The 13097-nt window shown below is 54.3% G+C and overlaps 1 protein-coding gene across 1 annotated transcript; it reads right to left on the reverse strand.

The window, feature by feature from the left end:
- Positions 1-611: 611 nt before the first annotated feature.
- Positions 612-12522, reverse strand: Wnt10a (Wnt family member 10A). Its single transcript, XM_057762720.1, has 4 exons — positions 12137-12522; positions 10940-11202; positions 3794-4173; positions 612-1607 (listed from the first exon to the last, which is right to left on the reverse strand). The coding sequence occupies exons 1-4, from the start codon at positions 12247-12249 to the stop codon at positions 1110-1112; spliced, it is 1254 nt and encodes a 417-aa protein (XP_057618703.1). The 5' UTR covers positions 12250-12522; the 3' UTR covers positions 612-1109.
- Between the last annotated feature and the right edge of the window lie 575 nt (positions 12523-13097).

A 13097-nucleotide genomic window follows, 5' to 3' on the forward strand; every position in this document is an offset into this window, starting at 1 on the left:
AAAGTGGGCGGTTAGAGTTCTGGCACGGAGGGCTCTGGATTCCTGGATCCCATTCCTTCTACACCCTGACTGCTGTCATCCAGTCCAGGCTCCAGCTAGGTATTAGTCCCCCGTAACCCATAACCAGCTTTCTGGCTATCAGATTGTCTCCATTTCAGCCAGATCCTCATAAGAGAATCAAAGTACAACTGCTTAAGACTTCTTGCTTCTTCTCTGCAGATTCTTCTTAAATAAAGCCCAGTTCCTGCCCAGCTGCCCCAATCTCCAGTCTCTCCCATTACTCCTGATTTCTATTCTCCAAACAGAGGCTGCTCCACCGCTCCTCCAACAGGTGGAGGTCTCTCTCCCCTCAGAGCTTTGGGTCCCTGTCCCCATCTGCAAAACCCTTCCCAGTCTCTGTACGACTGACTCTTTCTCACCTTGCAGGTCTCAGCTTGTATATATCACAACTCAGAAATCTCCCTAGTTTTGGCGGAAAGGGCCCCATTCCCCACAAATCAGCGTATACCCAGTGCCATGCTTAATTTCCCCCATAGCCCATAACACTGCTTGAAATAACCTTGTTTGTGTGTTTACTGGTTTATTGTCCACCTCCCTTAGTAAGCCTGTAAACTCCAGAAGGCTTCTCTTTCCCCAGAGAGTGCCACAAAGAGTGCAAAATAAATATCTGTTAAATGAATGATAGGGGCAGAAGCCTTCACAGGAGGGTGTCTGGGGCCTTTATAGAATCACTTCAGCCTGATTTTGCGTGTTTCTTCATTTTAGTTTTCTCCCCCTGCCCGGTGCGCATCAGCTTCAGTGGAGAAGGGGAGAAAAGATGACAGGAGATGGGTCTGTCAGGCTGGGCTGCTTTGGTGACAAATCCTAGGGTGTGGAGCAGTCTCCAACATCACCCCCAGCTGTCAGAGCTAGGAGCCAAAAGAGGGGAACCCACAGAGTGGGTGTCAGTCAGGTCCGGACCGTTTGGTGATTGCAGATCCTGAGAGCAGAAAGAGCCAACCACCTCTCTCAGGAGCCAAGGATGCTGCTGCCTGGCCCAGATCGCTAGCAACAGAATCCAGGCACCAGGTGGAGAACTTTTCCTGAGACCCAGAGGAGCCTGCGTCGGCTCACTTGCAGACGCTGACCCATTCGGTGATTCGGCATTCTTCGCAGACCACGAAACAGCACCAGTGGAAACGGCAGTGGCAGCGCTCACTGCGCGTCTGGCGCAGGATGTTGTGGCCGCGGCCACAGCACATGCTGCCGCAGCCGTCCGGCCCCGAACTGCTCTTATTGCACAGGCGGCCCACAGTGCCCGCCGAGTCCAGACGCGGCTCGCGCTCGCAGAAGTCGGGCGATTTCTCAAAGTAGACCAGGTCGGAATGGCTGGCTCTTCGGCGCAGCCCTGAAGTGCCGGGAGCTGGCGAGGGTGCCCCCGCGGGGCCGGCCTCCAGCTGGCCACCGTTGCGGTTGTGCGGCCGGATGAGCGTGGCGCGGTGGAAGCGATTGCGCAGCAGCGCCCCCACTGCTCGAAACTCAGGCGTCACCTGCCAGCACGTCTTTAGCTGGCAGCTGCCTGAGGTGCCATGGCACTTGCACTTTCGCCGCATATTCTCCATCACCGCCTACAGAGAGAGGCACCGAGAGGGATAAGACTAGCTGGCTTGCCGGGCGGTGGTGGCCTTTAATCCCAGCACTTGGGAGGCAGAGGCAGGCAGATCTCTGTGAGTTCGAGACCAGCCTGGTCTACAAGAGCTAGTTCCAGGACAGGCTCCAAAACCACAGAGAAACCCTGTCTCGAAAAACCAAAAAAAAAAAAAAAAAAGACTAGCTGGCTTCCAGTGTCCCAACCCTCCCCCGGCCACAGGGGCTGGAAACCGGCTCCCATTTTACAGAAGCAAATACTGAGGTCTGAATCTGGAGCTCAGAACTTCCTCAGGCTCTCCTGCACCCCTCCCACCCACCTCCCATCTGGCTAGGCTCTGGGGGAATTCCCTTCTTCGAGCTCCTTCCTTCCTCGCCAGCCTTTCTAGCAACTGAAAGGGGGCCTTTGGGCCTGGGGGTTCTTGCTTCCTGAGCCCTGGGGATCCTAAATCTTCAGGGAAATCCCCTCTCCTTTCCCTGCTCACCTACCTCCCAACCCCAAAGCCTTTGGCCTCGCTCCAGGAAAGGCCCCCTCCCACTGCCACCCAGCCCCCAGCTGTACCCCGCAGCTCTTTGCAGAGAACCAGGTGAGGGGAGGAGAGGCAGCTAAGGAGACATTCTCCTGCCATTATTCCAACTTCCAACTCTCTTCACACTGAGAGACAGCAGGTGCCAAAGCATTCCCTGACCGCAGAACAGATCCCAGACAACTGGCAATTGTCAAGTTGTCAGCCCTGTGGGAGCAGACTAATTCCCAGGTCTCGAAGGGAAGCCCACTTGCCACTCACTCAGGGTTCAACTTGTTCTACCATCTCCTCCCAAAGTACCCCTTAGTGTAACCCTTATAGACACCCCCCACTGGAAGTTGCCCATATTCCCCACAACCCCCATTGCAAGGACTTTTAAACAATGCAATGAAGGATCTGAGGTCTTCACAACTGCTCATGAAGGCCATAAGTGAGGGAGCCTATTGCTTTGGGTATTGAAGGCTGCATAGCCCACAAGTGTAGCCTGTGGTGTCAGCACCACGTGGGAACCCCCCCCCACACACACACACCCCACCCCACCCCCAAGCTTCCCTAGGCCAACAGCTCCAGAACATCTGCTTCCCACAGGCTGCAGCCATTAATTAACCACTTTAACAAGGACAAGGAGGAGGCTCTGTTGGTCTGGGCTGGGGTGGTGTCAGGAGCTTGGGAAAGGGGCCCCACGCACAGGGTAAGGCTGGGTGGGAGCTGCACGGGACCTGAGGGTAAGCATGTCTCAGTTCACCTTCACCCGAAGCCAAGATGGAAATGGCTGAATCAACTGGAGGGAGTGAAAGGAACTGGAAGGGGCTCAGAGGCCAAGGGAAAAAGAGTATAGGGAGAGGAAGCCAGGGCTGAGCAGAAGGGTAGAGAGGAGGAAGGGGATGGAACTGCCAGGAAGGGAAAAGTACTATGGAGATAGGAGATTGACTGGGGATGGAGCCCACAACACTACCACGTCCCACCTCAGGCAAGTCTCTCAGTCATTCTGTGCCTCGGTTTCCATACCTGAGCACACAGTCATTAAGAATGTTGACTTCATGGATAAGTAGTAGGCAGGCTGATAGCTCAGGACAAATTCCTAACGCATAAATAAGGTTTGATCAATTCAATCTATTATGCTTTTCCTCCCTTCTGTGTGTGTGTTATTATCGGTGGTGTCACTTTTACACGAAGGAACTGTAAGGTAGTGTGAGCACTCCAGAAAAAGGAGAAAGAAGGTGGAAGCCCGTCATAGAAGTCCTCAGTCGGCAAGAGTCCCCTGCTGGCAGACTGAACAGAAAGCTCAAGACACAGCTCAAGAGCTGTGAGACATTTAGAGCTGGGGTACATGATTGGTGATCTTCAACGTTTTGCTTCTACAGGGGAGGAGGCTGTGGCAGTCCCGGTCCTGAATGCCTGCCTACTCCCGCCTCTGTTGGTCAGCAGAGAAAATGGGAGGAGCAAGTTGTTCTGCACCGCTAGGCCCCCTGCGATGCTCCAGCGCACAGTAGAAGGGGTCCCCATGGCATTTTGCTGGCTGAATTAAGAGAGGGCTGTGTGGTTACTGAACTGGGGAAGTAGTGTGATTCCTGGAAGGGGGAACTACCCCAGCGTAGGCGGAGCCTGCTTAGCAGTGGGAACATGACTGTGAATCTCACCTGCCTGCCGACACGGTTGTTGTGGAGTCTCATGCGTGCATGGATATCTCTGTGAGGCTCCCGGGAGTCCAGAAAGTCCTTGGAAAAGCGTTCTCCGAAGCCCACATCCGGACTGCAGCCACCCCACTCCCAGGAGTCCTGCAGGCCAGGGCTGGCAGGAGGCAGAGCAGGGTGTTCTGGGACCCCGTGGCTCAGGCCCTTACCGCGCTGCAGCGCGTCCAGCTGCAGGCGGTGCAGCTTCCGACGGAAGGCTTCTTCGTCCCCACGCCTGGAGGCGTCGCAACCACAAGCCTGTAGTTTACCCAGGGCGCACGCGTTGGACACAGCGTGCACCACTCCAGCAGCTGCTATGGCGTAGGCGAAAGCACTCTCTCGAAAACCTGTGGCAAGGGTTTGGAGAGATGTCTCAGCGGTTAAAAGCACTGGCTGCTCTTCTAAAGAACCCTGTTCATTTCCCGGCACCTGTGTGCAGTTCGCCACAGTTCCTCAGGGATCTGACACCCTTCACACAGACATACACGCAAGCAATATACCAATAAACCTAAGATAAAAATAAATCATTAAGGAAAAGGAAAACCTGAGGCAAGAGACCAAGCAAACAAGGTAGAAACTACTGGGGATATAGTTGGGTGTGGATGACTTGCTAGCACACCATGAGATTCAAAGGGGGTGTAAGAGGAATGGGGGGGCAGGAATTGCACTCCCTTCTCGTTGTCGTTGTCATTGACACCCCCTTAGCAAGCTTGGGATTTGTATGTCCAGATCTTTTCTCAAGGGCAGAAAGTGCCTTGCAAACACATTCTTTTTCAGATCAGGCACTTAATCTATTGCCTTTCACGGTGATATCTGCAATTTTAAAATAGCCTGGAGAAAGAAGGCAAAGTTTAACCAATAATAAATTACAAGTGATGGAATTCCAGCCCCCAGCAGAGGCCAGTGGGCAGCAGGCTAAGGTCATCTGCCCTACCCCAAACTGTGTGGACTGCGGTGTGCTCCCTTTAGGTTCAGCCTGGAACCCTCTCCCTCCTGATGGTTTTTATCCTGGTACACAAGACCTGACTAAAAGAAGTGAGTACCCTCTCATATCCCGGCCACCCTGCCTTCCTTCTGTCTTGGGTCTACTGGTAACTTCTGAAGCTGGTGCAGGTGACCCCAGTGTCCTAAGTGGCATCTGGCATGTAACAGGCAGGGTTGCAAACGGAGTGGAAAGATGGATTCTGCTTCTCATTAGAGGCTTAATAGGCAAAAGTGTCTCTGATTGAGACACTCACAGGGCCCTGGAATGTGCTAACCTGGCCTGGTGCCTGTTTGTACTGTTTTCCTTGTGGGTGCCCCAGCCTGAGCCACCTCCTGAGAGAGCCCTGGACCTTACGAGGCGAGGTCTAATCCAAGAGGTAGGTCCAGCTCTCAGACCTGCAGGCTACTTCTTGCCTATTCTCCATTGAGAAAGCACTAGCTAGATGCAGCTTTAATGCAAGCCTGTGACTAGTCTCTGGACCCTGAAGAGAGCAGGCAATGCGAGAAGCCAGAACTGTCTTCACAAGGTGAAGGATCCATCTGTGCCATAGATCCCTGTAGAGGAAACCCAGAATGTGGCGGGAGGGTGATGGCCTTGAAGGATAACAGAAGTTCAGAAGAAACAGACAGGAAGCTCCCACTCCATCATCAAAGACTGGGAGGACAAAGTCTCAGGTCTCCCAGAGAGAGCCATGTGGACTATATATAACCCCTAGCCCATTCCTGCCCTAAGCCTCACTCTTTGCATCCAAAGCCCTTTGTGCACAGACAAATGTTAATAAAGATTTCATGGGTTTTGAGCAGCTAAGATCTGATTTCTGATTAGTGCTGAGATTTCCAATCTTGGATCTTCTACTGACTAGTTATTAATAAATGTATGTCCTGGGCCAAAAGACTTAATCTCTTTGTGCCTCAGTTTCCCTCTCTGCAAGCAAGTGTTATCATTACCTCGCTAGTTGCTTCTCCAAGAATTGAATAACTTATTAAATTTGAAGTACGTGGAATGATGTCACACTCATAACAAATACTACAGAAACATTGCCGTTATTGAGTTATGAGTCTTCTTGCTGTCTGATCTCATTCAGTTCTGCTAAATTTTTTTACATCATTGTTTTTTGTTTCCCCCTGATCAAAGACAGAGCCTTTGACCCATATCTAGAGCAAATCATTTGGATTAGTGGAAGTCTATGAAGCAGATTCTCCCTCTTCATCTTCTCTCTCTAGCTCATGACATCCTGGTCACATTTTTCTGTTTTGTAAGGAGTACAGCTAGGACCAAACAGGAAGGGATGAAGATTGATCTGCAGCCTTCAAAGGGCTGCCTGGAACTTGGCACCGGCTTCAGGGGAGCAGAAACTGCTGTGCGCCCGGTGGTGGAGCCTAAGGGTAGACCCAAAACTCCGGGACATGCACCCTGCATTTATCCCCTGCCTTTTATCTTCAGAGCTCTAAGCATGTCTTATTGCTGGGAGAGTCATCAACCTGTCTACTCTAGGACACATGGCAATACTCAGACCTCCAGAGGCAGTCTAGACCTCAACATCGACCCCTAAAACACACACCACCAAACACACACACACACACACACACACACTATGCAAACTGGGACATCCCAAGGCTACAGAGGTTATGGAGGCGAGCAAGCCCCCACTTAGCTCTTTTCACCTTCCTGGGCCACCAATTATCTATTTAAGGACATGGGCTCCAGCTGAGTCTTCCTGCTGAGAAAGAAACCCAGCTATCCCAATTTCCAGGCCTATGACTCTGTACAGACTTGGCATCGAGTCCAGAAGGGTATTCAGGGGCAACTACATCTTTAAGGTTTTGGTGAAGACAGGCATGAAAGAATCCAGAAAAATACAACCCACAACCTTAGGGAACTCTAAACCCCATGCAACTTAAGATGACTCCCCACTACATGTCTTTGACAGCTATTACAGCCACGTGTGGAGGTGACCAGGGCATGCGTGGCCACTCTATGCTCTAAGCATCCATGCTCAGAGAAGTCCTGCCCACTGGGTCTGCCCCAGCTCCCATTCAGGGCCCCAGTTTCGGTCTTGGCCCCAACTGTCTGGGCAGATACAGGCACTGTGCCATCTGGCCAGCTGGAGGGGGAAAAAGGGTGGGGCCATGGCCAGCTGGGCTGCCCGGAGCAGGGGGGGGGGCTTGTTAAGATGCATAATTAGCCGCCCTGCCTTTGATCTGGGACAGAGACTGCCAGCATCTAAGTGGAGTCAGCTGCTACCATAGGCCACAGCCAACGGCCAGAAAGGGGGCCGGGGGAGGCTTGGAGGACAGGGGAGTATGAAGGGAAGATGATTTAGGGGCCAGTGGGAACAAGGAAGGGCCAGAAAAGCTTAAGCTCTTCCCATTCAAGTCAAAGAGGGAGGGAGAAAGAATAGAGGTCTGGTCCCCATTTGCTCCTTGCAAACCATTTATGTGTGCTCCCAAGCCTGGGGTGGCGGGAGTTGGGGGGGGGGCGAGTCCTGTGCCGTTGTGCAGGTGGGAACACTTAGGCATGATACAGAGTGGGTGTGTTTACTCAAACATAGGTGTGTGTGTGTTTACTTCTTGGAGTACTTGGAGTACAGCTCACCTCTGGGTTTGGTGGGCATTGATCTTGTAGTTCAAATGCATATGGGAGAGGGTTGGGTAGGAGCTCTAAAGTCAGGTGGACTGCGCGGAGTCCTGGCTCTCTTGCTCACTTATAAACTGTATGACGAACAGCAAATTACCGAACCTCTCTTCGCTTCATTTGTAAAGATAATAATAGAACCTACCAAGTGGGGACCATTTGAGGACCCTAAACCATGGATACCATATTTTAGTACAATGCCCAAAATATACTAAGTGCTTAATACATGTTTGCTAATTTATTAGAATGTCATCAAAATACTAGGACTTTAGATGACCCTGAGATATGATTATCTGTGCTTCAGTTTCCCTAAGTGCCACTACATTCCCCAGACCCTAGATGCTTGCTCTTAAAACTATACTCTCTGAAACAATGTTTTAGGATGTTCCACTACAGAATGTTGCACTGCAGGCTCTGGCTACTTATACTGCTGGTTTTTCCTGGGCTGGGACCCTGGCTTGCTACAGGATGTCAGGCCCCTTCTTTCCATTCATTTAAATGTGGCTGGGTCTTAGGCCCAGGAGCACCTAACCATGGCAGCTCCGGGGACAGCTTTGCGAATCTACCACACTCTCCTTTAGTCCCTCCCACTTATGGCATGCTAGGACTTAAGCCTAGGCCCCCTGAACCTCCTACAATCAAATCTCCTGGTCCTCACCTCCTGAGGGACTGATGGAGGAGTCCTCTGTCCATCCCCTAACAGATGTGATGTCCAGCACCCAGACAGTCATCAACCTGTCTGCGTTCATAGTACAAGATGCTGAGGGTACCAGTGCCCTGGTCACTTACATCATTGTTGCCCTTAGGGCTGGGCAAAGAAGTTAGCATGATTTTAAGGCCCTCTCACAACATTTTTTCCCCCTGACTCTATCAAGCCCCTTGGAGACTCCTGTTCCTGTCCCCATCCCCCCTCCTGGTCTGAAGGCTATGTAAAGCCTGTTTATATTCCTGGGTTTGTCCCTTCCTACCTTTTACCCTCCTCCCTTCCTCAGACCCATCTGCTCATAGTGTGACATTGCCATAGAAAACCTAAGGACCTCGCCCCCCCCCCGCCACACACACACACACACACACTCACCCTCAGCAGTCCTTGAAATGAAGTATAGCGGAATATGTTTTAAAAGAACCTCCTTAGCAGCCTAGATCAGAGGGGTCACCCCTTTTATTAAAGCGGTGGTGTGCCTGCGTGCATGTGGGGTGTGTGTGTGTGTGTGTGTGTGTGTATAGAGCCCAAGCCAGGTCGTCAGGCTCCACAATGATCACGATGAGATAGAGGGAGAAACTAGATAGCCAGGGGCTAGCCTCCACCAAGAGTTTTGCCTGGTGGGATTCAAATTCAGCGAGTCCTGGAGAAGAGGACCTAGAAATGGACTATGAAATGAGCCCAAAGGAGGGTGGACCTAGCCAGATAGGAGGGCAGGCTCGGTGGCGGTGATGAGGCAAATGGGGTTGGGAGGATGGCAACTGTCTTTCCAAAAGCCCAGAGCCGTCCCCACTAAGGAGGGAAAGGTAGAAATGAGGTGTTGCAATGGATGGGGGGGGCAGGATCCACTGAGGTAGGGCGGGGTTCCTAGGCCAAGGAAAGGAGCCCTGCCCCGTTGGCTGAGTCCTGGAGCCGCAGTCCCGCCCCCTCTCAGCACTAGGTGCCGCCCCGCCCTGGCTAGCCCTGGCAAGTCTCCCCCTCCACCCCTAACCTCTCTCCCCACCGTCCCCCCAGCTCACCTCCTGCTTATTAAACTGCAGGTGAACCCAGAGCACCTGGCCTTGCGCCAAACCCGCGCGGCTCCAAACTCTCCCCTAACCTTCAAAGACCCCAGGTCCTTCACTAGGTGTCAGCAGCCTGATTGAGACACCTGGATTCAGGCTAGCGAGATCAACAGGACTAATGGGGGACACTGAGGCCGAGGAGAGGACTGAAGAGCTAGCCCTGGCTCGTCTCTCTGCTGGTGGCAGGGGAAAGACCCTCAAAGCCTGCAGGAGCCACCACTGTGCAGAAGTTGAAGCAGGAGCCCAGTAAGAAATGCATCTGTGGGGAGGGTAGGTGACCCAGCAACCCTCGGGTGGCAGAAGGTAGTTCGAAAGCAGTGAGTACCGGCCTGGCCCAGCCGGAGCCTGGAAGATGCTGAGGCCTGTCAGCCACTTGGTGTCAGCGAGCGCGGGCGGTGAGGAGTGGGTGGTGGGGTGGGTGACGTCGTGCAGTGGGAGTGGAGCAGGCCTGTGGACAGGGGATCACTTGCAGCAGCCCCCAGCTGGCAGGAAGGGATAATCTGACTGTGCGGGGCTAGAGGGAGAGCGCGGGGCAAGGTGTGTGTGTGTGTGGGGGGGGGTGCTTACAGAGAACAACGCAGAGCAGTCTGCTGCGGCCCGCGGGGATTAGTTCGCGGCTGCATGCCGCCACACGCGTCGGGCTGGGCTCGGCTGGGTAGAAACAGCGCCCGAGGCGCGCGGGGGAGGCAGGAGGGAGCGCGCAGGGGCGGGGCAGCGGCCTGGGGCTGAGCAGGGGAGAGAACGAGGTGGCCCCTAACTTGGGGGCCCAAGGGGTGTAAACATGGGTTCTACTAAAAGAGGGGGGATCCGGATTAGGTTCTTTCTGCAGTTGGGGCACATTAAAGCCTGGGTCTCGCAGAAGCCCGAGGCACTAAGGTTACGCCCCTCCTCCTCCACAACCAACTAGAATCGCTCAAACCCTAAGGAGCCAGGGCTACCAGGTCCCCTCATTGCCCTGACAAGTAGCTGAGAGAAGAAACTGTATCTAGTTAGACAAACCCAAGCTGCCATCTGGCCGCAGAAACCTGATTCAAGGCCTCAGCTACGTCAGTGGGAGATGAAGGAAGTGACCAAACTACCAGCCTCCCACAGTTTAGCTCTCCAAGGGAGTGTCTACGTGGGCCTGGGTCATCCAGAATTGGGAACAGAGAAGTGGCAGGGGCCACTGTTGACAAGCTGGCACACACCAATGCACTGATTCGGAGAGGGCTTTTTGGTGGGGGGGATGAGAATGACACCCAGACTGGTCTGTGTCATCCATAGCAGGCTGAGCTTCTGCAGGAGTGCTGGCCACTCACCAGGCCGGGCTTCCCTACTTGTTTTGTGTTACGGGAAGTTCTCTCTCTTTCTCTCCACTTCTCCCCTCACAGGCTCTCCAGCCTTACCCTGACCAAAGCTTACCCAGTCGAGCATAAATTGAGGAAGGGGTACGGATATTTTCTGAGTCTGAAGCTTGAGGCATGTAACAGAGGGGGATAAACCTCTATTTATCTAGCAGTCAGGTATGGAACCTGCCTCCCTCAGTTAGAGAGGCTTCTGACCCCTATTTCTGCCCACCCTCATCCCCACTGCTCCGGATACTTTTCTAAGACCAGAAAGCAAACATGGCTTGTAGATACAGGGGTCTAAGGAGGTGCCACCTTGAGAGTTCATTAGTGATAGCTAGCAGGTTCTGGGGTACAGGTCCTGAGGGGGAAGAGCAAGAGTTTGGAATGAGGAGCAGCTACCTCTACTGAAGATGGGGCTCTCGTAGGGGACTTTGTTCCTAGTCTCTAGGCTGGAGCAGTTCCAGCGCTGGTCCCGGAACTGATGCTGGCACTCGTGGATGGCGATCTGGATGCCCTGGATCGCTGAAGCAGCCACATCAGGGTGACGCACACACACCTCCATCTGCCGCCGGCTCAGACCGGGCAGTGTCAAGCACACTGTGTTGGCGTTGAGCACAGGCTCTGGGGGTAGGCGGAGGCCCAGGATGTCGTTGGGTGCTGACCTGCAGGCATATGGGGTGGGGTGGATAAGCATTTTGTGGGAGACTGTGAGGGCCTGTTTAATAACACACATTCTGTCCCATAGGCCATAATCACTCTACCCCAACTCCTGGTTCTTAAGTTTGGGCCCAGGAATACATGCCTCTCCCCATCCACTCCAACATGACCCACCCAGCTGCACACCCACGAAGGTAAATATGTGCACTCAGTATTTTAGAAGTTCATCCCCAGGCACAGATGCCTCAAAGGATGCCCCAGGAGCCTACCCCAAAGCCATGCTTCAGCAACTGGCATGTTTCAGACATGCTTCTGCACACATATGGAAGAAGCAGAAAACCAGGGCATTTACCACTTACACACTTAATCAGACAGTTACACACACACACACACATTCACATATATGCTTGTACATTGGCCCATAAACTCTCATAGACACACATATATTTATGCAAACTGCTGGTTACCCAACCCAGCTTACTGGAACACACACACACACACCACTGCCTTTCAGCGTCAGTCTCTCACTTGACCCCCACCTGAGATAGGGGAAACCCCCTTCAACTCCTTTCCTGCTCCTGTCTGGGATGATTCGCAAGGTGGAAGGAGGCAATTTGAACTTACTCTTGGAGTGGGGGTGCATTGCCCCCAGGGTGGAAAGAACTCCTAGCTGGCACTTATTCCCAAATACCCACTTCCTGACCTAGCTACCATCACCCACCTGGGCACTGCCCTATCTCCCTGGACTGCCCATATCCTGTCACCAGTCCAACCTTTTGCTCTGAGGTAGCTCACTAACTTTGATTGGACACTAGCACTTTTCCGTGACCCTGTCTCCCCGCTCAGCACACTCCAGGGTCCCTTCCCCAGCTAGAGCACTGGGAACGGCCCTGGGGGTCCTAGCTCTCCAAGAGGGCGGAGCATGAGGTGAGAGCTCACCTGGGCACAGCAGCAGCCAGCAGCAGTAGGAAGAACAGGAGCGCACACAGCTCAGGCCGCGGCTGAGGCCGGGGTGGGAGCCGCAGCCAGGGGCGAGGGTGGGCGCTGCCCATGGCGCGCGGGCCTTGACAGGCCGGGAGTGGGGGGCTCACAGCCCGGTGGGACTGGCGAACCAGGGTCGCCTGCGCATGATCGGCAGGGGTGGGGTGGCTGCGACACACAGCTCCTACTCAGGTCACGGCTCCCGCAGCAGACGGCGCCCGCCTCCCCGCTCCATGGGGCAGCGCCCCCGGGCACCGCCCTCGGGGGGGTGGATGGGGAGCGGGCGAACCGGGCACCTCCTGGCACTGGGGTCCAGGGAATTTCCCGAGGCCCCCTTGCGACAACTCCTGGTGCCTCTAGAGGGTAAGGGGGGGCGGAGGTGCAGCGGGCTGGGGACTCGAGGCCGAGGTACTGGGGAGCCCCCCCACCAGCGCCGCGCTGCGAGTCTGCGCTTCTGAGGGTGTGCAAGGCGGGCGCGGTGGGGGCGGTACTGTCTGGCCCAGCCCCACCGCCTGGAGAGTGAGTGACTGTCCTGGCTGGGGAGCTCTGCTCCCCCCTCCATGTAGTGTCTAAGGGTTCTACCCCAAGTGATGTCACGACAGGGAATGGAGTGCTCGTGTCCCCGTCCCCGAGGCCACTGAGTCCGCGGTGTGTGTGGGGTGGAGGGGGGGGAGCGCGTGCAGAGGGTGAAGGAAGGAGAGGTACTGGCGTCTTGGTTCTTGGCACCCTGCACCCGGGTGCCGGTCTGTGTGTTAACCTGAAGTGTATGTGCCTCACTGAAGCTGAAACACAGCTGCAGGGGAGTGTCCCACCCCACCCCAGCACACACCTGCGGGACTGGAGGGGAGAGGCCGGCCCCTCCGTTTTGCCTTCTCTACTTCGAGAGGGACTTCCCCCAGCTTGCCTAGAGAGACAGGTG

Source organism: Chionomys nivalis, chromosome 2 (genome assembly GCF_950005125.1).
Source record: "Chionomys nivalis chromosome 2, mChiNiv1.1, whole genome shotgun sequence".
Taxonomy (NCBI): Eukaryota; Metazoa; Chordata; class Mammalia; order Rodentia; family Cricetidae; genus Chionomys; species Chionomys nivalis.

Bases quoted from the DNA above. Each gene is read 5' to 3' on its own strand.
- Wnt10a (XM_057762720.1), bottom strand. From the start codon at position 12,249: ATGGGCAGCGCCCACCCTCGCCCCTGGCTGCGGCTCCCACCCCGGCCT. The intron at 11,203-12,136 runs GTGAGCTCTCAC...ATATGCCTGCAG, and splicing joins CTGGCTGCTGCTGTGCCCAG to GTCAGCACCCAACGACATCC. The intron at 4,174-10,939 runs GTAGCTGCTCCT...CCCTTGCCACAG, and splicing joins GAGCCCCATCTTCAGTAGAG to GTTTTCGAGAGAGTGCTTTC.